The 25,400-nt window shown below is 37.3% G+C and overlaps 2 protein-coding genes across 3 annotated transcripts in view; one reads left to right on the top strand and one right to left on the bottom strand.

The window, feature by feature from the left end:
• Window positions 1–6,587, top strand: part of LOC134807576 (uncharacterized) — an 81,659-nt gene extending 75,072 nt beyond the window's left edge. Inside the window, exons 2-3 of one of the 2 annotated variants that reach the window (XR_010148337.1) lie at window positions 3,744–3,944; window positions 6,479–6,587. The gene's annotated coding sequence lies outside the window, so the exon portion shown is untranslated. Of the gene's footprint in view, window positions 1–3,743; window positions 3,950–6,478 lie in introns of those variants that run through there. The other variant, XM_063786829.1, reaches the window with a different exon arrangement.
• The window catches only part of OVCH1 (ovochymase 1), a 61,234-nt gene that overhangs the window by 18,540 nt on the left and 17,294 nt on the right, over window positions 1–25,400 (bottom strand). Inside the window, exons 10-19 of the mRNA XM_024347914.3 lie at window positions 20,840–20,973; window positions 19,344–19,481; window positions 19,105–19,235; window positions 18,245–18,338; window positions 17,098–17,226; window positions 15,083–15,157; window positions 13,857–14,037; window positions 7,221–7,293; window positions 6,581–6,776; window positions 3,864–4,018 (exon numbers count right to left, since the gene is read on the bottom strand). Of these exons, the coding sequence (XP_024203682.2) occupies window positions 3,864–4,018; window positions 6,581–6,776; window positions 7,221–7,293; window positions 13,857–14,037; window positions 15,083–15,157; window positions 17,098–17,226; window positions 18,245–18,338; window positions 19,105–19,235; window positions 19,344–19,481; window positions 20,840–20,973 (1,306 nt within the window). The remainder of the gene's footprint in view (window positions 1–3,863; window positions 4,019–6,580; window positions 6,777–7,220; window positions 7,294–13,856; window positions 14,038–15,082; window positions 15,158–17,097; window positions 17,227–18,244; window positions 18,339–19,104; window positions 19,236–19,343; window positions 19,482–20,839; window positions 20,974–25,400) is intronic.

Raw genomic sequence — 25,400 nt, 5'->3', positions numbered from 1 at the left:
TAGGCTCTAAGGCAAGATATGGTCAGTTGGAAGGCTAGAAGGCAAATCAATGTGGCTGAGGACATATATTATTCTGTGAAGATAGAGATCTATGACTTTGTAGATGAAAAGAAGTTAGAAAAAATTCCAATGACATTTTTCACAGAAATAGAAAAATAATCATAAAATGTATATGGAACCACAAAAGACTCAGAACAGCCAAGCAATCCTGAGCAAAAAGAACAGAATTGGAATGATCACATTACCTGACTTCAAATTATATTACAAAGCTATAGTAACCAAAACAGCACAGTACTGGCATAAAAACAGACTCATAGAACAATGGAACAGAATAGAAAACCCAGAAAAAAAATCCATACATCTACATTGAACTCATTTTTGACAAAAGTGCAAAAAAAAATACATTGGGGAAAGGACAGTCACTTTGATAAATGGTGCTGGGAAAATTGGATGTCCTTATACAGAAGAATGAAAGTAGTTCCCTATTCCTAACTATTTGCAAAAGTCAAATCAAAATGGATTAAAGACTCAAATCTAAGACCTCAAACTATAAAATTAATAAAAAACAACATTGAGGAAACTTTCCAGGATTCTGGACTGGACAAAGATTTCTTTAGTAATACCCCACAAGCACAGGTAACCAAAGCAAAAATGGACACATAAGATCATATCATGTTAAAAATCTTCTGCACTGCAAAGGAAACAAAGCCAAGAGACAACTCACAGAATGGGAAAAATTTCTGCAAAGTACCCATCTGATGTGCGATTAATAACCAGAATATTTAAGGAGCTCAAATAACTCTATAGAAAAAATCTAATAATCTGATTTTTTAAATGGACAAAAGATCTGAATAGATATTTCTCAAAAGAAGACATACAAATGGCAAACAGGTATATGAAAAGGTGCTCAACATCATTGATCAGAGAAATGCAAATCAAAACTACAATGAGTTATCATCTCACCCTAGTTAAAATGGCTTTTATCCAAAAGACAGGCAATAACAAATGCTTATAGGGAGGTGGAGAAAAAGGGAACCCATGTACATTATTGATGAGAATGTCAATTAGTACAACCACTATACAGAATAGTGTGGACATTCCTCAAAAAAATAATACAAATACCATTGATCTAGCAATCCCACTCCTAGGTCTATATCCAAAAGAAAGGAAATCAAGATATTGAAAAGTTATCTGCACTCCCATGTCTATTGCAACACTATTCACAATGACCAAGATTTGGAAGCAGCCTAAGTATCCATCAACAGATGAATGGATAAAGAAAATGTGGTTCATATACACAATGGAGTACTACTCAGCCATACAAAAGACTGAGATCCTACCATTTGCAACAATGTGTATGGAGCTGGAGGTCATTATGTGAAGTTAAATAAGCCAGGCACAGAAAGACAAACTTCACCTGTTCTCATTTATTTGTAGGAGCTAAAAATCAAAACAACATAACTCATGGGGATAGAGTATAGAAGGATGATTACCAGAGGCTGGGAAGTGTAGTGGGTGAGTATAGGGGAAGTGGGAATAATTAATGGGTACAAAAAAATAGAAGGAAAAAAATAGTATTTGATAGCACAACAGGGTAACTACAGTCAATAATAATTTAATTCTGCATTTAAAAATCACTAAAACGATATGATTGGATTGTTTGTAACACAAATTATAAATGCTTGAAGTGATGGATACCCAATTTACCCTGATGTGATTATTCCTTGTATCCCCATATCAAAATCTCATGTCCCCCATAAATATATATGCCTACTATATACCCACAAAATTAAAAATTAAAAAAGAACTTAGAATAAAAAATCTGAAAGCCAGTTAGCAAAGAATAACAGGATACTACGTTGCGTATCTGAAAACCCCATGTCTCTGCATTCCAATATTATTATTCCCACCTTCCTGGATGAGAAAGCACATTATCAGGTCTATTACCTCTAAGTATACACAGGAGAATAAAAATCAATTACCTGATAGAAGTATTAGAGACTATTTTATCAAAGCAAGTTTCTAAAGTCACGCTTCTAGTAACTCAGTGTTCTTTGTAATAGAAAGCTAGCCATATTTATTAAAATCTCAACTTCCAGTTTTCCTCCCATATATGGGCAGTACATTTGGTCATGCTGCAGCCAAAGTGACAGTTGTATATAACTGAAAAGATAAGTGCCAACTGAGATCATGATATTTAGGTCACCTGTGACATGGATCTTTCTAAGACCGTCTCTAGTTCTTTTCTTTCCGCACAAAATAAGCTCACCTTGTAATGTTAGATGCTGTCAAATATGTAAAAGACAACATAATTAGTTGTGATTTTCTTGTTGAAGAAAGAAAAGCCATCCCTCAAATCCTACAATAGACTGAGGGGAAGAATGAACACATTAATTCAGAGTACTTTTGTGATTTTTATCAGATAACATTTATGTACTCTAGCAGACAGCAGGAGTGCACTTTCCGTATTCCTCACATCTTCCAGCCCATGTCCTGGCTCTGTGCCTGGGGTCTTCCCCACTCTCCACTACGCCCAGGAGGCAACCCTAAAGTATGGGAAATGCTGACGGATTAACAGCCATTTCCCACAGCAGCCCTCAAACTATGGCTCAAGGGAAAGTAGTACATAAATATCCCAGCTCCCTCGCTCCTCAGATGGATAAATTCACCACGTGTATTTAGCATCACTGCCCTGAGTTTCCTGCAGGATTAAGCATTAGGCCCTCACTATGGCAGATGGCTTAATAATGCATCCTAGATTGGCTCCCTTCCCTTCGCTGTACCATCTCCTCCCTTTCCTACCGGTGATATCTATGATTCCTAAAACAGACCATTGTACCAGAATCCTTATCTCAGGGTCTGCTTCTGGGGAATGCAAATAAAGATATGCAAAATTCAAACGGAATTTAAGCAAGGCTTGACATTATAAAAGGAAGGCGTTAATGACAATAAACTTATATTCAGTGTTAAAGGGGACTTCATTGCCTCTCTCATGTTTTCACATGGAAGGACGTCCACCTAGATTAATGCCCAGTTGTGTCTCCCTCGTGGAGGTGAAATCTATTGCTGCATGTTTCTTGACTGAGTGGTGGGGAAAACTATCAAAGAGCTGCAGAAACAAGATTCATTCTTTCTTTCCTCTCTACGCCAGACCAGCAGGAGTGATAAGTCTGGAGAATTTGGGCTCCCCTATGGACCCAAACTTTCCCTTACTTGGGTAGCCCCAAATCCAAACCAGGGATTGGAGGTGGGCACACGGAGTGTTAGGAACTCTTAGGTTGTATGTATATCTAAAGTCACATTCTTCCATTGACTTTGTGAAGGTTAAAGCTGGCATTCTACAATCTGTTCATTCATATTCTTTTTCTTAGTTAATTATGAACTTGCCAATATCAAGCTTGTACAATAGACATCTTTGTGATTATTTTAAGTTGTGGTGGAAAATTAAGTGAGAGTACAGAGATTAATGATAATTTAAAACAATAAAACTTTTAAGTCATAAGTAGGACACATAAGTTTAGAACCTTTCTTTGTTATTCCTTTTCCCAAAGCCTTATTTATACCTGAACACATCTTCCCTTGCTCAGGCCTGCTTAGAAGCTCTGCCATTTCCTCCCTTCTCACCAGCTCCTCTATGAACCCACCGGCCTTTCTCGCTGTACAGCTGCTTCCAGCCACTCTCTGACATCTCAGCAAATTCGGATTAACTTATTACTTCTGTTGCCCCACTGGTCTTTATGCAGGGATATGATATTGAAGCACGTGACAAGTTGGTGATTTCAGCAGTGGTTTCTCCTGTCTATAGAAACTCTTCAGCAGATGGCAATTTTCCACCTTCCTGTATAAAACCAGAATCCTCTCACCTGGCAGAAATCTTTCTCTCCAGATGCTGCAAAGCCAGCACAGATCATCTTCTCTGTGATCCCTCCTGGATGGGCAGAATAGTAAGTGTGTTCACAGACCTCTCTTTCTAACACATGCACTTGAATCTGCTGTAGGCGACTTGCTAGGCCACCATCTAATGAAGAAACATTCAGAGAGAGCTCAATGATGAAGTAAGCAGAAAGTGTTGTTAGAAATGTATTTAAGTTCAGATGTAGCTCTGTACCAACATAGCTGAAGTCATTCAGTTTGGCCTGAGCTGATGTAGAATTCTGAATTTAAAAAATACAAGTGTTTCATGTAACATGTCTTCATTTCCCAATTTGGCATTTTTGTAAAGAGAGGCCACTGGCAGGAGAATAAAACCAGAAACACTTTTTTTCTAGCTTATTTTCAATTTAAATGTTAGTGTATCAAATATTTCTGCATAAGAATTCAGGAAGAAAAATTCAGCATGATATGAATTGGTGTCACATATAACTTATACAATTATAAATATATATGGTTATATATTTATATACATAAATATATAATTGCTTACAAATAATATGCTTATATGATTTCCTAATATAAACAAAAATCATAATCCTGTTTTTCATCTACTGTCATTGAAGCCTAATCACATCTCCAATTAAAGATAACACTGAATAATTTCTTTTCATATTTGATCCTTAGGCAGGCCTGTGTTAACATGTATTTTGCATGACTCATCCTATCATTTTAGATTTATGACCAATTTTTTTAAGTTTAATATTTTATAGCCCTATACCTTTTGGGGCAATATTAATAACAAGTACTTTACATTTATATAGTATCTTAATATTTATAAAGAGTTTTATTCCAACCTAATAATACAACAACATTTTTCATATGTGAGATCAGGTTAATCACACTGATCTCACATATGAAAAAGCCAGGACTCTGAAAATTTGATCTCACAGCTCTTATGGGACAGAACTAGGATCAAGCCTAAGTTCAACTCTAAATCTTGCATCCTTCTTAATATACTAAAACTCCTCTTCTTGGGGACCATCTCCCTTAGTGTTACTGACCATATCCCAGAAATCAAGATTCATTTCCTCTCCTAGCTGGAAAGAATGAATTCGTCTTTTATAAGACTACCTCTCAGTTGCCTGGTAGTCATGGAATTGGTAAAAGTCAAAGGTATTAGAGAGCAGGCACATTTATTCAAGGGCTTTGAAGCTGGTAAGCCAAGAAATATTTACTGAATGCCATGTATGCTTCTAGCCTTGGGGAGAGAGGAGTCAAGACAGATCTGCCTCCAAGAGGTTCTCAGTCTAGTGGGTTAGATGTAGAAGATGACTGCATAAAATCATGCCAACTACATTAACATGCAGTGAGAGGATAAAACCAGGTAGTGCGGAATGTGATGGGAGGCCCGTCCTGCTGCAACAATGTGGGCCACGAAAGGAAGTGATATTTTGGTTGAAAATGCAATAATGAGCAGGCAGCTGTGACAAGATTGTAATAAGAGTGTTCCAAGTAGGAGGACACAAAATGGGGAACTTCAGAAAGCAGAGCAAGCTTGGTGTTTAAGAGAAAGAAGAAAGGCCACGGTATCTGAAGGTTAACCACAAGAAAAATAGAGGGAAATTATGTGGAAGAGGTTAAGTGGGGAGGCCCAATCACACAGAGCTTTCCAAGCTAGGCTAAGAAGTTCAGATTTGATTGTATGTGTAATGAGAAGCCATTAAGGAATGATTATAAGCTGAGCCACACTGATCTTAAATCCTCAATTTGATATTTATTAGTTATGGGATCTCAGCAAGTTACTTAAATCTTTGGGTTACAACCTCTCCATTTGTAAAATGGGGATGATAAAAGCTCCTCATGTGTTGGGTGTGAAGATTTTTACGAAAGTGCAATTTGGCTTCGGGTAGCACAGTAAGCTGTCAATATCAACACTGTAAGCAGTCAAATATAAATTCCCTCCTCCTTCAAGCTCACAGATTCCAAATAAATGACATATAGAAAGGAAATATACAAAGAAAATGATCTTGTATGGTATAAGAAGCACAAAACAAATATCAACCCATTCAGATCTTTCACTGTTTTACTAAGCCTTTAAGAGTTCTATACCATAGCCAGGGGTGAGCACATGACAGCCAGTGGATAAATTCTGTGCCACCCCCAAACACGGGCACAATCCATTAAATAAGAATGGTTTGTACATTTTTAGGTGGTTGAAGAAAATCCAAAGAATGATATTTCATGATACATGCACATTAAATGAAATTTAAATTTTATAAATTAAGTTCTGTTGGAACCCATTCTGTTACATATTGCCAATGGCTGCTTTATGCTATAATGGTAGACTTAAATAGTTGTGATAGAGACCAGATGACCTGCAAAGCCTAGAAGGATTATTATCTGGCCCATTACAGTAAAGGTTTGTTGACTGCTCATCTAGCCTACTTATAATCTAAGTTACCCTGAAGGAAAAGTTTTAAATAGCTCATTCTCTATTTACTTGCTCTATTTACTCTATTCTCTGTTTACTCTCTATTTATATTCTCTATTTACGTTCTCTATTTACTCTATTACAACTAAATAAAACATGGTTTCTATCTTTTAGAAAGAAGAGGGGCTGAAGCGGATGCTGCTTGATATCATTTACATGACCTATTTTCAAAAATAACAACTGGCATTAATGTTTATGCAACAAAAATATGCTTACCTGCACTGATGCTTCCCCATCCGGTCACAGCACAGATCTCCGAGGAAAATAGAGGCTCTGTGCTGTGTGGGAGACATACTGGCCTCACCGCCGAGTTGTACTCCAGAGGAGAGCTTAGTTGTATTAGGGCAATGTCAGAGTCATAACTTAGTGTGTTAAAGTCTTCATGCACTATTATGTGTTTGGCCCTTCTCACCTGTATCGGTGGCAAGTAAGCAAATTACAACGTAAGAAAGTCAAAGAATCCAGCTACTTCCTTGTTGATGGTCCAAAATAATCCTAAATTTCTGCACTTACATACATAAACAATGCAGAAGACTTTCTATTAAATTTAAAAGAGCAATATTGGTTTACAATTTGCAGGGGGCTATGAACCACCTTCTGGATAAAGGTGGTGCTGGAGAAATAAAGCTTTGAAAACCTGTGTCCATGGGCCTAAATTTGCAATTCTGACCTACTTCCTGCAATTCTCAAGTGAAAATGTAATCTCAAATTGCATTTTTAAATGTGGGTATAAATGATAAGTGTGAAAGGGCCCTAGGAGATTAATAACTAATTACATATTTTAGCTAAAGGTATTCCTTGGCATGTGACAACATTTAGATTACAGGCAGAATGACCTGTAAAAACATTTTTTCACCTGCTCTGTTGATTCCTTCAGGTTTCTGTCATGGTCCCCAGCAATAATAGTCCAGGAGAGTGGATTATTCTTCCTGGAGACAGAAGAACAGTGAAAGTTTGACATGAAAACACATTTGTATTAGTTTGTTCTCACACTGCTATAAAGGACTCTGAGACTATAAAGTCTTTCTGAAGACGTTCTGAGGAAAAGAGGTTTATGAAGAAAAGAGGTTTAATTGACTTACAATTCTGCATGGCTGGGGAGGCCTCAGGAAACTTACAATCATGGCTGAAGGCAAAGGGGAAGCAAGCACATCTTATCACAGCAAAGCAGAAGAGAGAGAGCAAAGGAAGCCACACACTTTTGAACCATCAGATCTTGCAAGAACTCACTATCAGGTGAACAGGTAGGGAGGGAAACCACCCTACCATCATCTGGCTCTGCTAACATGCACTGCTCAGTTCAGCGAGGCAACAGTCCCCTGTCCCATTGCCTCTGCGATCTCCTTCCCAGGGAAGCCACATCATGCCTTCTGATCTATGTGAAAAGGAGCTCTTGATCATGTATCCTGCCCCTTTCTTTTGACCATAAAGTATCATTGGAAACCTTGCCAAATATCACCAAAGGCCTTTTTTAGGTCGAGGAGGAAAAATGAAAATAATTAAAGCTTAATTTCACAGTGATGTTAAGAATATGTTTAAAAAAGACTTGGAACCAACCCAAACGTCCATCAATGATAGACTGGATTAAGAAAATGTGGCACACATATACCATGGAATACTACACAGCCATAAAAAAGGATGAGTTCATGTCCTTTGTAGGGACACAGATGAAGCTGGAAACCATCATTCTCAGCAAACTATCGCAAGGGCAAAAAACCAGACACCGCATGTTCTCACTCGTAGGTGGGAATTGAATAATGAGAACACCTAGACACAGGAAGGGGGAGATCACACACCGGGGACTGTTGTGGGGTGGGGGGAAGGGGGAGGGATAGCATTAGGAGATATACCTAATGTAAATGATGAGTTAATGGGTGCAGCACACCAACATGGCACATGTATGCATATGTAACAAACCTGCACGTTGTGCACATGTACCCTAGAACTTAAAGTATAATAAAAATATATATACAAAAAAACATAAGGAAGAGAAAATACATTTCTCTTAATACTGTATTTATCTCAGTACTGTATTTATCAATATCTTAAATTTGTTTAATAAATAATAAAAATCTTTGCAAGAAAAAAAGAATATGTTTAAAAAATTATATCTGTGACAAGGTAGCTTCTGGTCTATATTTTACTGTTCAACATTGCCGAATTATGATCTCACTGGGTCATATCTCAGAGCTTCATCTTTTGTTAAATCAGAGTTATGAAACTAAAGTTCAAAGGAATTTATCAGTTTAAAAATTGGCAAAACTCAACTATTGCGTTAGAAATCAGAATGCTGATTACTTTTAGGGGAGTGATGACTGGAAGAGGCACAAGGGCGGCTGCTGGGTACTAGTAATGTAGTATTTTGTTTCTTGATCTGGGTGTTGGTTACATGGGTGTTCATTTTGTGAAAAGTTCTGCCTACTTCTGATACACCTCAAAATGATGTTAAGAAGTTTGAATCAATATCCATTAATTTCTCATATCAAGATCTCCAGCTGAAAAAGTGTCTGAGGAAAGAGTCCCTCTACTGGAACCAATACACTGTCACTTCTACTTGGAGACTAATTCTTCCATTTTTTTAAACACTGTTTCTTCAGGAAAAGTAAAGTTACTCAAATTATTTTTCAATATACCTTATTCAAAGGTGAAGATTCTTAATGCATGTAGGCATCTTCTCCACAGTCATAACGATGCTCATTTCAATTCCTTGCATAGTGGGTTTGACTTACTCATGTGTTTCAATATGCCTTTATTAATGGAGCTAACTCAAGTGAAGTGCTTGGCAAGTACCTGGTAGATGATAATGACTCCATAATGGTAGCCATTATCATTCTTATTATCTGGCATGCACGCTACTGGAAGGATTAAACTTTTTCAAAGTCACCCTCTAAATAATTACTTAGTAGTGAAGAAACTTCTTAAATCTACTCCACATCTTTATATAGAAGAGAGTGTATACAATACAATGAAGTAATAAAAATGATGGTAGAGTTGACAATGTAGTCCACAGTTTCTCATGATGTTTTACATGTACAGTCAGCAAATATCCTTCAGTTTAATGGAGAACACTGCACAAACACGACAAAGCCACATACACTTTATGATACCATAAAGCTTAAGATTTTTCCAATAGTGGGAACATAGCTCAAGGTATCAATTGATGGATTTCTTCACCTTTTCTTCCCCCTCTCCCATATAAAATTTCATTTCTTATAGTCTTAGGATCTTATCCCCAACCCAACAGTGGAGCATGTGTCACTTATTGCTATGGAAGAAGAGAGAGCCACTTGACTTTATCACAGAAAGAAAGTCACTGAAGTTTCAGTAGCTGATTTAAATTTTAGACAAAAGATTCACATATATAATTGCAAAGTGAGCTTGGTCTCCAAAAGTAAGTTAAAAGTCCCAATGAGCACAAAATCCTGTGTGGAATTAACAAGATGAGAACACCAGATTTTCCTAAGTGTGGAACACCGCCATCAGGAAATTCTCAGGCCCCACACCAGACTTAAAGAATCAGAAGCTCTCCAGGTGATTCTGGAGTATGCTGAAGTTTGAGAATTAATACTGCGGTCAACCAGTGCCAGGGAAGCTAAAAGGCAGGGCACGTGTAGGACATAGGGTTTTTGTTACACCAGCATATGAGCACACTCCTGGTGTAAAGATCCACACACTTCAAGGAAAGACATTTCACTGGTCAAATAACTTAGGCAACTGTGAAGTATTAAAAAATGTGGCACATAGACATTTACCATACCACTATAAATATAAGATATAATGTTATGTGCAAAAAAAAGTGATATATACAAATACTATAAAATATATGCATGTACGTTTAAATATTAGTGGAAAATCAGACAGCTGAAACATTCTTAATATTGATGACTTCTAGAGAAAAATAGTGTGTTAGAGAAATGGAGAGGGTAGTTTAAGCTATTGCTTGATAACTTTCTCTAACTGCCTTTTTCCCCAAAAGCATTACTATTATAATACATATTTTTAAAGAAATTAAGAAGTCAAAAATGAAATTAAATACAAATTCTTTTTGTGACTAACAAGTGGCTCACAAGCATTTACAGCTGTTTATTAATTTCAATTGATTCATCAAGTGGAATATCTATCTTGGGAAGAATAGGTTTGTTATATTCTGTATCTTGCTGCAAGGTGTCATGTCTCATCGCGTAAATTTCAGAATAGACCATGTAATTTGAAAAGGGAATCTACCAAAGCTTTTTCTGTGTCTCTGTACTCAATACTAATATTTTCTTTTCTAATACATTAATTTTCACAAATTAATCAGCTACTCTTGAGGCATCTTTTCCATGGTACGTTCAATGCACTTTGATAGAATTCTTACAAAAATAGGTTTTTGTAAGGGAGAGAAGGCCTAGACAAAACCAGGTGGTACTGAATTAGCATTGAAAATATTGTATGAACTCATGTTTAGCTTGATGTAGATACAGATAGATATATTTATATACATGGGTGGGTATACATACCTATATTTTCTAGCTCTGTCAGCTGAGAGGGCCTAGGATCAACAATGTGCTACTAGCAGCTACTATACCCAGCATCAGAACATGATTTATCATACCATTCTCCAAAAAAATGAACCAGGGCTCCTTGGAGAAATGGCTGGTGCTAGAACTGAGAAGGAAATACACAAGATAGACCTAGAGTATCTTGCAGTGTTACAAAAGGATGAGGGAGTGTCAAAGAGACACAGAAGCCAAAGGACTGGTCTCGAGCTCTGCAAGAGCTCACAATGGCCAAAGCTGGAACAATTTGAATGTGGGCTACCTTTACTGACTTGTTTCCCAAAAGTAAGTATGGAAAGGGGGAAAAATGTAACTTTACATTAGAGAAACCTGGTAAACACTATCTCAGCCAGATGGTCAAGGTTATCATCAGTGATAAGTCATGTTGACTGTATGTACCCTTGATATATGATAAGAATAGTATGCTACTTCTGTGGTCTTTCTTCCCCAAATCCATAACCTCAGTAAAAGCTTGACAAAAATGTCAGACAAACTAAACTGAGGGACATAGGGATGTTCTACAAAAAAAAACAGATGAGGTCTCCTCAAAATGACCAAGGGAAGTCTTAGAAGTTTACAGCCAAGAAGAGCCTGAGGAGACATGACAACTAAACATAATGAGCTGCCCTGAAGCAGCAACTACAATGACCTTGAGACAGGAACAAGCTCAGCACATCTGAGCAACAGAAAGACCCATGAGGCTGGCCTGCTGGGAGCAAGCAGGGAAATGATCAAGAAGGGGTCAGGAAAGTGGGGCACTGTGGGTCACGCCTGTAATCCCAGCACTTTGGGAAGCCAAGGTGGGAGGATTGCTTGAGTTCAAGAGTTCAAGACCAGTCTGTGCAACATAGCAAGACCCCGTGTCTTAAAAAAAAAAAAGTCGGGCATGGTGGCATGTATCTGTAGTCCCAGCTGCTCAGAAGGTTGAGGTGGGAGGATCCCTTGAGCCCCACAGGTAAGACTAAAGTGAGCTATGATCATGCCACTGTATTCCAGTCTGTGACAGAGACAGACCGGTTCTCAAAACAAGATGGGGTCAGGGAGGCAGGGAGTGGTTCTTGACCCTCTGCACATTAGAATCATTTGGGAAGCTTTTCAAAAATATCAATGCCCAGAACCTACCCACAAGGGATTGCTTTAGTCTGGATTGAAAACAAATTACAGTTATACACAGCCACATGGCTTACTCTACACAAGGTATTACGGAGATGAAGTAAGACACAAGAATATAAACTACAATTGTTACATAAAGATCAAAACCAAGAAAAACCAAATGATATACTGCTTTAGGGATACATATATGTTAAAATCCCCCAAAAGCAAAGGTATGAATATAGCATTTAAGAAATTTAGCATAGTATTTTTTTCTCTTTTGATTTTTTAAAAATTTTAAGTTCTGGGATACATATGCAGAATCTGCAGGTTTGTTATATAGGTATACATCTGCCACAGTGGTTTGCTGCACTTATCAACCTGTCATCTAGGTTTTAAGCCCCACATGCATTAGGTATTTGTCCTAATGCTCTCCCTCCCCTTGTCTCCCACCCCCTGTGTTTTTCCCCTCCCTGTGTCCATGTGTTCTCATTGTTCAACTCCCACTTATGAGTGAGAACATGCATTGTTTGGTTTTCTGTTCCTGTGTTAGTTCGCTGAGAATGATGGCTTCCAGCTTTATCCATGTCCCTGCAAAGGAGATGATCTCATTCTTTTTTATGATTGCATAGTATTCCATGGTATATATGTGCCACATTTTCTTTAACCAATCTATCATTGATGGGCATTTGAGTTGGTTCCAAGTCTTTGCTATTGTGAATAGTGCTGCAATAAACATATGTGTGCATGTGTCTTTATAGTAGAATTATTTATAATCTTTTGGGTATATACCCAGTAATGTGATTGCTAGGTCAATTGGTATTTCTGGTTCTAGGTCCTTGAGGAATTGCCACACTGTCTTCCACAATGGTTGAACTAATTTACATTCCCACCAATAGTGTAAAAGCGTTCCTATTTCTCTACATCCACTCCAGCATCTGTTGTTTCCTGACTTTTTAATAATCACCATTCTGATGGGTGTGAGATGGTATCTCATTGTGGTTTTGATTTGCATTTCTCTAATGACCAGTGATATTGAGCTTTTTTTCATATATTTGTTGGCCACATAAATGTCTTTTTTGAGAAGTGTCTGTTCATATCCTTTGCCCACTTTTTGATGGGGTTGTTAGTTTTTTTCCTTGTAAATTTAGCATAGTATTTCTTAAGAGGGATTCTAAGGGGTCTCGAAAGGTAAGTATAAAGATTCTTCCTAAACTGGATGCTGGGAATACAAATGCTCATTTAACATTAATATCTATTCTTTAAACTACAAATATATTATGTATATTATTTCATATAATGGAAGACTTCACAATTTAAGAACATTTAAAACTTAACCAAAATTTTATTTCCCCAGTAGTGCAATAATCAAGGCGGTAGGTTATTCTATTGTGGTCTCCACTGACATGATCCATATTTGCAAAGGAACAATCCTAAACCAATCTGGTGGAAGGTGGCTTGTGTGGTAAGGCGTCTGGAATTACTAACAACCAACAGTGGAACTATGAGCACTTAGCTTAAAGATAAAACTAAAGGGGAACATGAGAGGAGTCTTCAAATATAGAAAGAAGAACCTGACTTAGTTTTGGAACTACAGTACATTTAGACCAGTGGATTTCTGCAATTGGGAAGCAAAACAAAATAAGAGATCTATTTAAATGGGATAAGCAGTCAAGATTTGATTAACTTTTCCTTCACTGACATTGTTTAAATAGTAGCTAGATGGCTATGCAGAAGAAACACTAAAAGAAGATTCTCGCTCTAGAATTAGTCTGGATGATCTTAGTAGTCAGCCTTGTGTCCTAGGCTTTACTTACAAATGCATGTGCTAAATAGGTTGGTAAAATACCAGTTTCACTCACAATTGCACACAGTGGGCTGCGGTCAGAATCCACACTGGGTTGATGATGGCACCTCCACATTGGTAATCGCCTAGAAACCTCAGACCCACCTGCCATGGCCAACAGTGGGGGCAGGCTTCTTCCCCTCCCGCGATTCTTCTGGAAAGCCACTGGGGACTAAATGGAGGGATGCCACAGACATCTACAGTGAAGATGAAACCAATGACCCATAAGGTTGCAGTAATTTAGAACATACTCCTCCAATAGCTTGCCATAGTTAACAGTAGTGATTCTCAAACATCAGATAGGCTTTATAATAATATTGACTCCCAAAACTCACCTCTGAAAAATCTGATTTTAAGAAGCCTTCCCAGACTATGCTAGGCAACCAGAATTTTAGGGACTGGCCTACAGAATTTTATTTATTCATTTAGCAAATATTTATTTAGTGCTTGCCATTTGCTAGGCACTGTTCCAGACATTGGTGATATATTATTGGTGGAATAGAATAGATGATAAAAATACTGGCCCCCATGGAACTTACATTCTAGTAGGAAAATTTCAAGTTTGTTAGCAGAGTACATAAGGTTCTTCATTATATCTTCTTGTTTTAGTTCTTGTTCTCACTGTATGAATCCACGTATCAATCCTCAAACATATCAAATTTGCTCAGGCATCTAAATGCTGTTCTCTTATCAGGAATTGATGAGACCCATAGCCCAAGCACTAATCTCTAGGAAGCCTTCTCCAACCCTCCAGCAACAGGCAGATATTTTCTTCTCTAATAGCTCCTTGTGCAACTTTCTATTCCAGTCCATCAACTTGAACATATTCAATACATGTATGTGGAACAATGAGGGATCATAGTATTTACCCAGATGCCTTAGAGCATAAGGAAATTAAAAGATGCCAGTGTGAATTTAAAATAAAAAACCTTTGTTTTCTCCCTTTGCCCCACACTGACTATAGAAGTCATTTTAAATATTAAGTTTGTAGAGGAATGAATGAGGACAAAACATTGCTTTATACCCTTTTCTTCCAACCTAAAGCTCATTTGTTCTTCCCTCTATTTATGAGTCTAACTATAAATCCAAATATGACTCTGGACGTTTTATGGACCTAAATATAAGACTCATTCTTCTTCACTGTGGAGTTATAGCAAATGTAAGATAAGGGCTTCCAAAAGAGACATCTAGTTAATGAAGAAACAAGATTAAACAGATAGTAATAACATGTCACCAACTCACCATGCAGAATAGCTTTTACGGTAGATACAGGATTGTTTTGGGGAGGTAACTTTGGTTCAAATTTGTTTAAAGACTCTGTAGAAGAAAAAAAAATTTAATTGAAAGTAATTAGAGAAGTTGCACTAACTGACCCCACTTGCTTACCCTGGTAAATCATAAAACTACTCTACTGTAGATCTCACTAACACTACCATTCATACACTAGATGCCAGATCCCAGAAATGTGATTTCTTGTATATCTGTTAATATCCCTGTTCCATCTGGCTCTTTTAAGCACTTCTTCCTTCCTTGGTTTCTTGATATTAATCTCATGGTTTTCCTTATATATTGATGGCTGTTTTCAATATCAGTCTTTTTTTCAGGATCTCATTGTTTAGCCTGAAAAGATATTGCCAAGGTAATGTTCATTACTCTATTTTTATTCATCTACATGTAGATGACTTCCAAATTTCTCTCTTCAATCTAAATCTCTTTCCTGAATCCTAGACCTAAGACTTTTAGATATCCCCACTTGGATTTCCCACAAGCTAATATCTACGTGTCTTAAATTGAACCAAATGATTTTAAGAGTCAATACAGTCTTGTTCTTACATTTCTCTATCATCTAGTGGCTTCTACCACTCACCTCGCCATTCAAGCTAGGATCTTGAAAATCATATTTGTGATGGTTAATACTGAGTGTCAACTTGATTGGATTGAGGGACACAAAGTATTAATCCTGGGTGTGTCTGTGTGGGTGTTGCCAAAAGAATTTAACATTTGAGTTAGTGGGCTGGGGAAGGCAGATCCACCCTTAATCTGGTAGGCACAATCTAATCAGCTTCCAGCTAACATAAAGCAGGCAGAAAAACATGTAAAGAGAGACGGGCCCAGCCTCCCAGCCTACATCTTCCATGCTGGATGCTTCCTGCCCTAGAACACTGGACTCCAAGTTCTTCAGTTTTGGGACTCGGACTGGCTTTCCTTGCTCCTCAGCTTGCAGACAGCCTACTGTGGGACCTTGTGATCATGTAAGTTAATACTTAATAAACACACACACACACACACACACACACACACACATATATATCTGTCCCTCTAAGAGAGCCCTGACTAATACAACACTGGACTTGTCTTCCTTCATATATTCCACCCCTACTATATATATAATAAAACAATACGTATAGAATAAATTCTTTACAATGATTTTCTCAGTACTTTTCTTGCATGTAAGTTCATTCATAATCTTCCAGGTTACTCTGGAGTCAGAGAGGCCAAGTTCTGACTCCACCTCTTGCCAGCTGTGTATCTTTGGGAACGTTACTTAACTTCTCAAAGCCTCACTTCCCTCACTGGTGAGAGGAGAGCAATGCACATAACTCCTATGTATGTAAGGAGGAATAAATGAGATAATGCATGTGAAATGCTTAGTGAATACCTGCTACAGGGCAAGTAATCAAAAGTTAGCTAGCTATCCTATCACTCTAGCACTTATAATTTAATGCCTCATGTTCAACATGATCTCACTCCTGCCTTTTCTATTATTCCCTCCAAAACTCAAAACATGTAGAGTTATTTGTAGTTTTCTTATACATTGTCCATTCTCTTTTGTGAGGGTTTCTGCATATGATATTCTTTTTGTCTGAGTAGCATGTACTTTATCTTCCAGAGTGCCAGGATACCTATTAATTCTTCAAAACCCCCTAACTTGGTAAAATAGAGCCAGTCAATCTCATTTCTGAATTACCTTCTTTAATCCTAATTCTATTGTTTCTGTATGTGGCATGTGGAATCTTTATGTTCCAGTGGATGCCATTTCTTGAGCATTACCTGAGGTGCTTCCTAAAGCACAGATTCCTGGGCCCCATCCCAGATCTACAGAATCTAGGTTTCTAGGGGTGGATCCAGAAATCTACATTTTTGTTATGCTTACCAAGGGGATTGCTATCCTACATTGAGGTAAACATGGCTAAATTATCTTCCCTGTAACCATTTGCATAAACAAAAGTCCTTATTACACAAATGTTTATACTCACCTGAGGGCAAAATGGTAAATCTAGCCTTGAAGCCTTGCAAACGATTTTTACCATCACTTTTAAAGTATATCACCGTCATGTTACTAGAACTGAATATTGAAGTGATGGTCAACATTCCACAAAGTTTAGCTGAAAAAATTTTAGGAAAGTTTGATTTATAGTTATATTTTTTAAAAAATCAGAACACACAGTAAAATAATCACCCAATTTTCTAATCAACTACTTTAGTTTTCTCCAACTTTGATTTGTATGCACACCTTTACATCTCATGTGAGAATTAAATGTTAGTTTCACAATAACAATGCGCTGTAATTTTAATTGCACAGAAAAAGCTCTAAAATAAGGACATTTGATTTCCAGTATGCCCGGAAACTCAACTGGTTATTACTTTGTAGACAATAAGAAGAGGTGGGTTTAAAAAAAAAAACACCCAAGTTGGTGTATTCCTTCTTCCAAAGAGGACATAAGCATACTTTATAAGAGAGGTAACACTCGAAGTCACTTTCATGAAAACCTCACACTATACATGCACTGTTACGCAGAATCATGGCATTGTGCTCTCACTAACCTGCCCTTAATGTCTAAATAAATATTCCAAGCCAATCTATAATCCTGGCCTCTAACCCACAAAAACATCTAGCTGAAGGACAGATACTAGGTCCTGAAAAAGTGGTTAGAGGGCTGGACGTTAAATCTTCAAACTCAGTAAATTGTTAGGTCACAATTAAAAGTATATTTGAAGTTTTAAAAGTCTTAAAATTAATTGTCAGACCCACATAGAAATTATAGCTTTTGGTTACTTTTCCTGGACACAAATACCAAAATATCAGCAACAGAAGGAATTAATACAGAAAGCAGGAAGCTGTAAAATTTACCTTAAATAATTGCAGTTTCTCTGGCGACTGCCTTTTCACCTTACATACAGTCTGAAACAATCTTTACATTTTTCACATTTCCATTAAAACTTTACTGGCGAATTAGTTGCTGGCTTATACGTTTTAAAGCTAAAGTTGTATGGCATTCTGAGTTTCCAGAGCAAGAAATTCACATTCCCACTCTACCTTCTGGTACCCAAGGAAGCCAGCCCATGTTGCCACTACTCTGATTAGTCTAACACTTTCATATTTAAAGGGTGAAGGCTACCTACCTAACTTGTGCTTTTCTTCAGAATCACCATAAATCACAACAGCATCATAAATACAGTTTGGACTAAATTTGACAGCAAAGTCCTCAAATGTCAACTGTGCAAATGGAAACATAATCAGGGAAATGGTCAAAGAAGAGAAGAGAGAAGCTTAAAGGGTTTTCCTCTGTGTATTTAAAGGCTCTCTGTCACATCCTCATATGCCTTCACATAGAAGTGTAAATAATTGCAGTCTCTTTGAAGGGCAATTTGGCAATGACTACCAGGTTTAAATGTGCAAACCCTTTGACCCAGCGAATCTACTTCTGGGAATTATACATATCCACATGTATCCAAAGGCACTAGCAGATATTCATGGCACCATGGCTGGCATGACCAAAGACTGGAAGCTCAGTAAACACCTGCTAATAGGGAACTGGTTTAATGTGTTCTGAAATATCATATAATATTTTATGCAGTTATTAAGAAGAGCTCTGTGGGCTCATCTGGAAAGATCTTTGAGATATTTTTCAGTGACCAAGGCATTGCCAAGCAGCATAAGTACACGCGCGCACATACACACACACACACGTTAGTAAATGCTCAAAATACCTCCCAAGGACACTAGTAAGTTATCAGTGTTTGCCTCCACGGGTAGAATGGGAATCTGATGAGGAGCCTTACTTTTCACTGGATACATTTTTAAACCACTGAAAGTTTTCAAAACCACTCACAGAGATCTCTTTTCAGAGTAAAAAAAAATGGCAAATGGCTAAAAGAAGCTCCTAGTCATAATGGCAATTTAACAATCCAGATGAATTAAGTTCTGCCTAACTAACGTAAATCTATTCTTTATGAGGTAGAGCGATTCCTCAGTTGCCTACCTTTATAATGTGTTTCTCTGGAGCACAAATGAACCAATGACACCTTATGTTACTGGAATACAAATCAGGATACTTGGCAGAGTGATTTGTCCCTTCTTCTACCAATATAGCCAGACTCCCACAACCTGACCCTGTGGAAGCATTGGGGAAATTCAAAGTGAATGGCCAAAGACATTTTCTCCTCTTCCCCACCCATATCAAGGGAAAATGGCAAGGAATTAAATACCTGAAACACTCACCTGCTTCTGACTTCTGTACGGCAGTAAAGGTAAGCTCAAAGCCACTGCCACTGTCTTCTGTATCAGAAACAAATGGAACCATGGCCTCACAGGTCTCTGCCAGCAATGGTGAAGGCAATATTTTTCCACAGACCTTACCTTAAAAGAAGAGAAGGAAAGTGAAATAACATTACTAAAAAGTGGTGGAAACTTACACGTTTGTTTTGTTTTCCATCATCTTCCATGAGAGATCTCTGATCTAAACACACTAAACTATTTAATGGTCCTTTGATCATTCAACATTCCCTGCTTCAGTGACTTTGCTATTCCAGTCTCCTTCTCAACCCCCAAGTCTCACATGTCCAAATTCTACTTATTCTTCAGGGCCTAACTCAAAATTCAGCTCTCTGATAAACTCTACCAGACAACTACTGGAAATAAGAGCTACCTTTTTTGAATCAGCGCAGCACATTCCCTGTTCTAATGGCATTTCCTACTTTGTTTTACACCTTTGATTACCTCAAACTACAAATCTATTTGGGCAGAGTGCTTTTTCTCAAAAAACGTCCAGTACCTGCTATGATATATACAGTTAATTTTTAACAAATGATTGGTTGAAAGAATAATTACTGTGTAAATAGCAGGCCTGAGCATGAAATAATTTAGACAATAAATATTATAACCCCTAGTACAATACTTTGTTTATAACTTCCTGTCAAATATGTGTGAAGAGACATTTGTCCTAACCATTGGCCTTATAGAGAACTAGAGATCCAGATCTATAACAGTTGTGGAGAGCTTCAATCATGGTTAACACAGAGTATTTCAACAAAATTAGATATATTGGTTATGTTTATGTAGCTTATAAGAGGTATTCAATAAAATAAATTGAATGACATGAAAGGATCAATTGTGTTATGAGAAGGAAATTATATCCAACAATGTAAAGTTCAAAGTGTATGTGTAAATAGATACACCTGTAAGTGCTAGTAGAGATTATCTCTAGGTGACAGGGTTATGAATGGTTTCTACTTTCTTCTTTTGGCTCATCTGTATTTACCAAATTTGGTAAACATGTACCCACTTTTGTGATAAAAATAATTTAAAAAAACTGCCTCAAAAGGAAGTTTTCTGACAACTGTGACATCAATTGCATTCAATACTGTTAGTGAACTTGAGAAAGGAATGTGGGATCTGGTTCCTAACTTAGAAAAACACTGAAAAGAATGGTCAGTGTGTTGATCACTGTCTCCACTCTTACTCCCTCCCCTTAACCCTTCTAGAAGGGAAAAGTCTGTAAGATAAGATCATTGCCCTTGGTACAATAAAAGAAATTTTATTTTTTTATTTTTATTTTTTTGAGTAAAGTGAAAGCAAGTTTATTAGGAAAGTAAAGGAATAAATAATGGCTACTCCATAGGCAGAGCAGCCAGAAATTTTATTTTAGATCCTTTAGCATCTCTTTGGTCTTTCAGATACTCTAAAATGACAAATAAAAACAAATGTAACATACTTACTAAAAAGCACTCCACTGCTTGATCGTAAAGATACATAGTCATGATCACATCCAACTTGCTTTTCCATGTCTAAACTTGTAAATTTTATCAGGATTATTTTATCTTCTGGTACCATTATTTTCCAAACATATAAGCTGGGGTAGGGGAAGGTGAAGAAAATGTAATAAATGGCAGAGTCAGATTTGCTAAATAAAATCTAATACCTGTGCTTTAGCTCACAACTCAACAACCATACAATTTTATAGAATACTAGAAGATAAAAGGCAATAGAACATTGTGAGAAAAATTCGTGCTCAAATTAATAACATTTATCTGACAAATAGATGAGTATTAATTGGAGAACGACCAGAAACCACCCCTTCAATTTCATTTAGTTATAAAATGCTAGAATTTGGATGTATAAATTGAAGAAACCTAAGATTCATGTGAGTTATTCACCTAATTAAAATTCATACTATTCACCCAGAGGTTGAATTATGGTTCTCATGAATTATGAATTGACCATACAGCGTATGCTAACCTTAAACAGCCACATATTCCAAGGTCATCCTAAGTCACAGTCCCTGCGTTAAAATGTCATCTCTCTAACTCCCAGTAAGGTCAGCTGTGACTTTTTGCTAACATTTTTAAAAGCATATCTCAACTTGAGATAGTAGTCTTATGTAATTTGACACATAATCCCTTACCTTCATTTTCATACATAAATTTATTATTCAAGAAAATAAATCCTAGTGGGCCATAAATCCTAGCTTCTTCCATGTCTCACCTTCACCTGAATGCAAAGCAATCTTACCTAGAATCTAACATGTTGGAATTAACTCTTTCCAAAATTCAGCAGTCTTTACCTTAGACCTATTAACAGCCTCACTGCCCTTTACGAATATTAAGGACTTTCGGAATTAGTCAAGTATTTTATGCCCAGTTTCCAAAAAGCAAACACTAATAATTTTTTTTTTTAACCAGACATCTCCTTAATTGGCAGCTCTTTTTCTTTTTTCTTTTTTTTTTTGAGACTGAGTCTCACTCTGTCACCCAGGCTGGAGTGCAGTGGCGCAATCTCGGCTCACTGCAACCTACACCTCCCAGGTTCAAGCGATTCTTCTGCCTCAGCCTCCAAAGTAGCTGGGACTGCAGGCATGCACCACCATGCCAAGCTAATTTATGTATTTTTAGTAGAGACGGGGTTTCACCATATTGGCCAGGCTGGTCTTGAACTCCTGACTTCATGACCCGCCCACCTCAGCTTCCCAAAGTGCTGGGATTACAGGTGTGAGCCACCATGCCCAGCCAGAAACTCTTTAGTGTTTTTCTATTCAAGTCCATCATCCTGAATATAGATGTAAATATAAGCTGTCTAAAATATTATAAAGTTCACTTGCTAAGCACTTCAATGGAAAAAAGCACTCCACATCCATCATCCTCTTTGAGATTAATTACATCTCTCTGAGGTAGGCAGGAGAGAAATTACCCATTTCCAAATGGGAAAACTGGCACTGATAACAAAAGATTCATCACATCTCTTGTATAAGTGGAACTGTAGTTTAGGCTTTATGACTTGAAAGGCCAGTACTTTCTCAAATTATTCCATCATCTAATTATTTTCGTCCTCAAAATCTCTAGCTGAAAGATGAAAAATAGGTTTCAAATCTATGCCAACTTTGATTTATTATTAGTAATTGCTGTTTTAAGAGGATTTTGAAGTCTGGTCAAGCTAAGTGAGAGAGGGGTCCCCAAACTAACCATTGATCTATTAATTCAAATAATCTATGGAGCATTTATTATGTGTCAGGCACTGATCTAGGCTCTGAGAAATGCAATGTCTCTCATGGATATGAAAGGAAGGAGGGCAACCTGGGTGGTATCTGTCATTTCTGAGAATCTAGCTACCACCTACCAGAATACAGAGAGGCTTGGAAGGACTGTGTAACTCTGTCCTCCTTCTTTATATTATCTCTGTCTCCCTTATGATTTCCTAGTTAGCTCCAGTTGGAATTCACAAAACCCTTTCACTATCTAAGGCTACTCAGCATGCTGAAGAAGTCACTGACTGTGCAAATTGGCCCTATACTCATTTCTAAAACACAATTTTTTCACATTTGCACATTCTAAAATTAGAATGCATCTTACAAAGGAGTCTTACGATTTCTGTAGACCTGAATTGAAAGAGTTCTTCCCGGCAGAATCTGTATACACTTCTGTCAGTCACGTTGCTCACTGTCAACTTCACAGTGCCGAATTTTCTGCTTGACATGTTTTGGCCTATACTTGAGGTGTGAATTTAGATGGTAGATCTGCACGAGTATTAACCTGTAGTTCAAATTCTCAAATAATTTTTTACCTCTCCCTACATCTACTGCCAAGGTTGAGGCATGTAACTTTCCATGTGGGTGGGTTTACACTTTGTTTAGCCTTACACTAAAGACAGTCTTTGGTGACTCAGCCTTATATGAACCTATCTTAGGAATTTTGTTTTCTCCTATTGAAGCAGTATTTTACAATGAATTTTTTTGTCTTGATTTATTGAAATATAGTACAAATAGATGCTAATACTCATTGGGTTTTACTGCTACTGAAAGTCTTATTAATCTCTGGTTGACTCCTTACTTTAGTCCCTATAAACTATTTATATCTTAACTATTTTATCTCTACTTCATCTACTAAAGTTGAAGCAATTAAAATCTCATGTGGTAACTAAGACATCCAGTGTAAATTCCTTCAACTTTCCTATAGATTACTTTCTTTGTTGCTTTCCCAGAAAAGGAATTATTCTGCCCTCTTTTCAATGCCAAACCTTCTTTATTTGTTGTGTTCTCAGAAAGCTTACTTCACATTTCTATGTGTTTCCTATGACTGTTGACTCTCACTCTCTGTCCATAAGCACAGTTGAGTCTACTTTATCAAAACAAAGTGCCTCTCTTGACCCTACTGTCTAAAAGCCACCACCCCAATGTTTCCATCTCAGACAACAGTTCTATTCTTCCAATAGCTCAGGTTAAAAACTGTTAGGTTACTCATATGGGGATCTCATTCTCCCTCAAAACCCAAACTGTCAACTCATCAGCAAATCCTATGGCCCTACCACTCTTCACCACCTCTACAAATGTGGTCAAAGCTAGACTTTTACCTGGATGACCGCATCATCTTTTACCTGGACTATTGCAGTAGTTGGTCTCCCAGCTTGTGGTCTTGCCTGCCTACAGTCTATCTGCAACCCAGTAATAAAAGTGATCTTTTTAAAATGTGTCAGATCATGATCTTCCTCATTCAAAATCCTCCAATGGCTCTCTAGCTCCCTTACGGTAAAATCCAAAGTTCTTTTCATGCCCCGTAAGTCCTAAAGAATTTGGCCACATTGCCCCTCTCCAGCCACTCAACTCTGGCTCTCTGGTCAATTTGCTATTCCCCAAATATACCAAATGTATTCTTGTCTCACACATACCATTCCTTCTGCCTTAATGTTCCTTTCCAAAATGATCATATAATTCCCTCCCTTGCTTTATCCAAGTCCTTTTTTCAAGTATCATCTTTATAATGTGGTCTTCCCTAACCACCCTCTCTGATATTGTATACTTTCATTCTCCACCCCCCTTTCTTGCCTTATTTTTTGGTATAGCATTTACTACCTTCTACTATTATATGTAATCTTTAAAAATTATCCCATTTCCACCTTCTAACTTGCCCCACAAAGGCAAACATTTTTGTGTGTTTCATTCACTGCTGTATCTCTAGCACCTAAGACAGTGTCTTACACATCCTGAGGGTTCAATAGAAATGTGTTGATTATTTGGGATACTAAATTTTCAACAGTCACTTAACCCACTATGAACGTGGCTTCTGATCCTACAGTTCTGCTCAGTTCAAGAAGTTTGAGTTTCTATATGCGATGGCATTTGACCTGATTTTTACTTCTAAAATAACCCTTCTTCTCTTGAAACTTTTTCTTGCAGAGATCTCTGAAATGCTTAATTGTCTAAGTTGGGTCACTGTGTTTGAGGGTAAGTAGGCTGCCATCTGCATGTCTCTTACCCAATATACAAATACTTTGCTCAAATATCCACTTATCAAGAGCATTGATTACTTCCTGAAGCAGGCTAGTTGATTTCAGAAATCATTCAAACAAGAAATGACTTAATATTGAATTGAACTCTGCCTTCTAACTTCTACCCAGTGGTCTTAGTTTTCAGCTCTGCAATTATTCAGAACAAGTCTAACTCTGCTTCTTTAGTAGCCTCTAAGATAAATCAAGACACTTCCCTCCTCCTCTTCAGTCTTCTTTGGATCAAAAAATATTATGGTTCCTATAACCATACCTCTCAAAACATTGTTCTGAATTTTTCCCATCTTGGTCATTTTCCTTCAGACAAATTCTGGCTTATCAATCTCCCTGTCTAAAGATTGTACCCTAGAGGTCCTAGAGGTCCCTGAGACTCTAATAAAAGAGTTTCTTAAACTCTTGTTCTAAATATCCTTCTAATAGCTTAAGCAAAGGTGGCAAAAGCTTTATTGGCATTCTATCATCACAAGTTTGCCTGAGACAAAGTCAGTTTAGATCATTAAGCCT

Source organism: Pan troglodytes, chromosome 10, assembly GCF_028858775.2.
Source record: "Pan troglodytes isolate AG18354 chromosome 10, NHGRI_mPanTro3-v2.0_pri, whole genome shotgun sequence".
In the NCBI taxonomy this organism is placed as follows: domain Eukaryota; kingdom Metazoa; phylum Chordata; class Mammalia; order Primates; family Hominidae; genus Pan; species Pan troglodytes.
The sequence above is the reverse complement of the archived record's forward strand: the minus strand, read 5'-3'. Positions and strand labels throughout refer to the sequence as shown.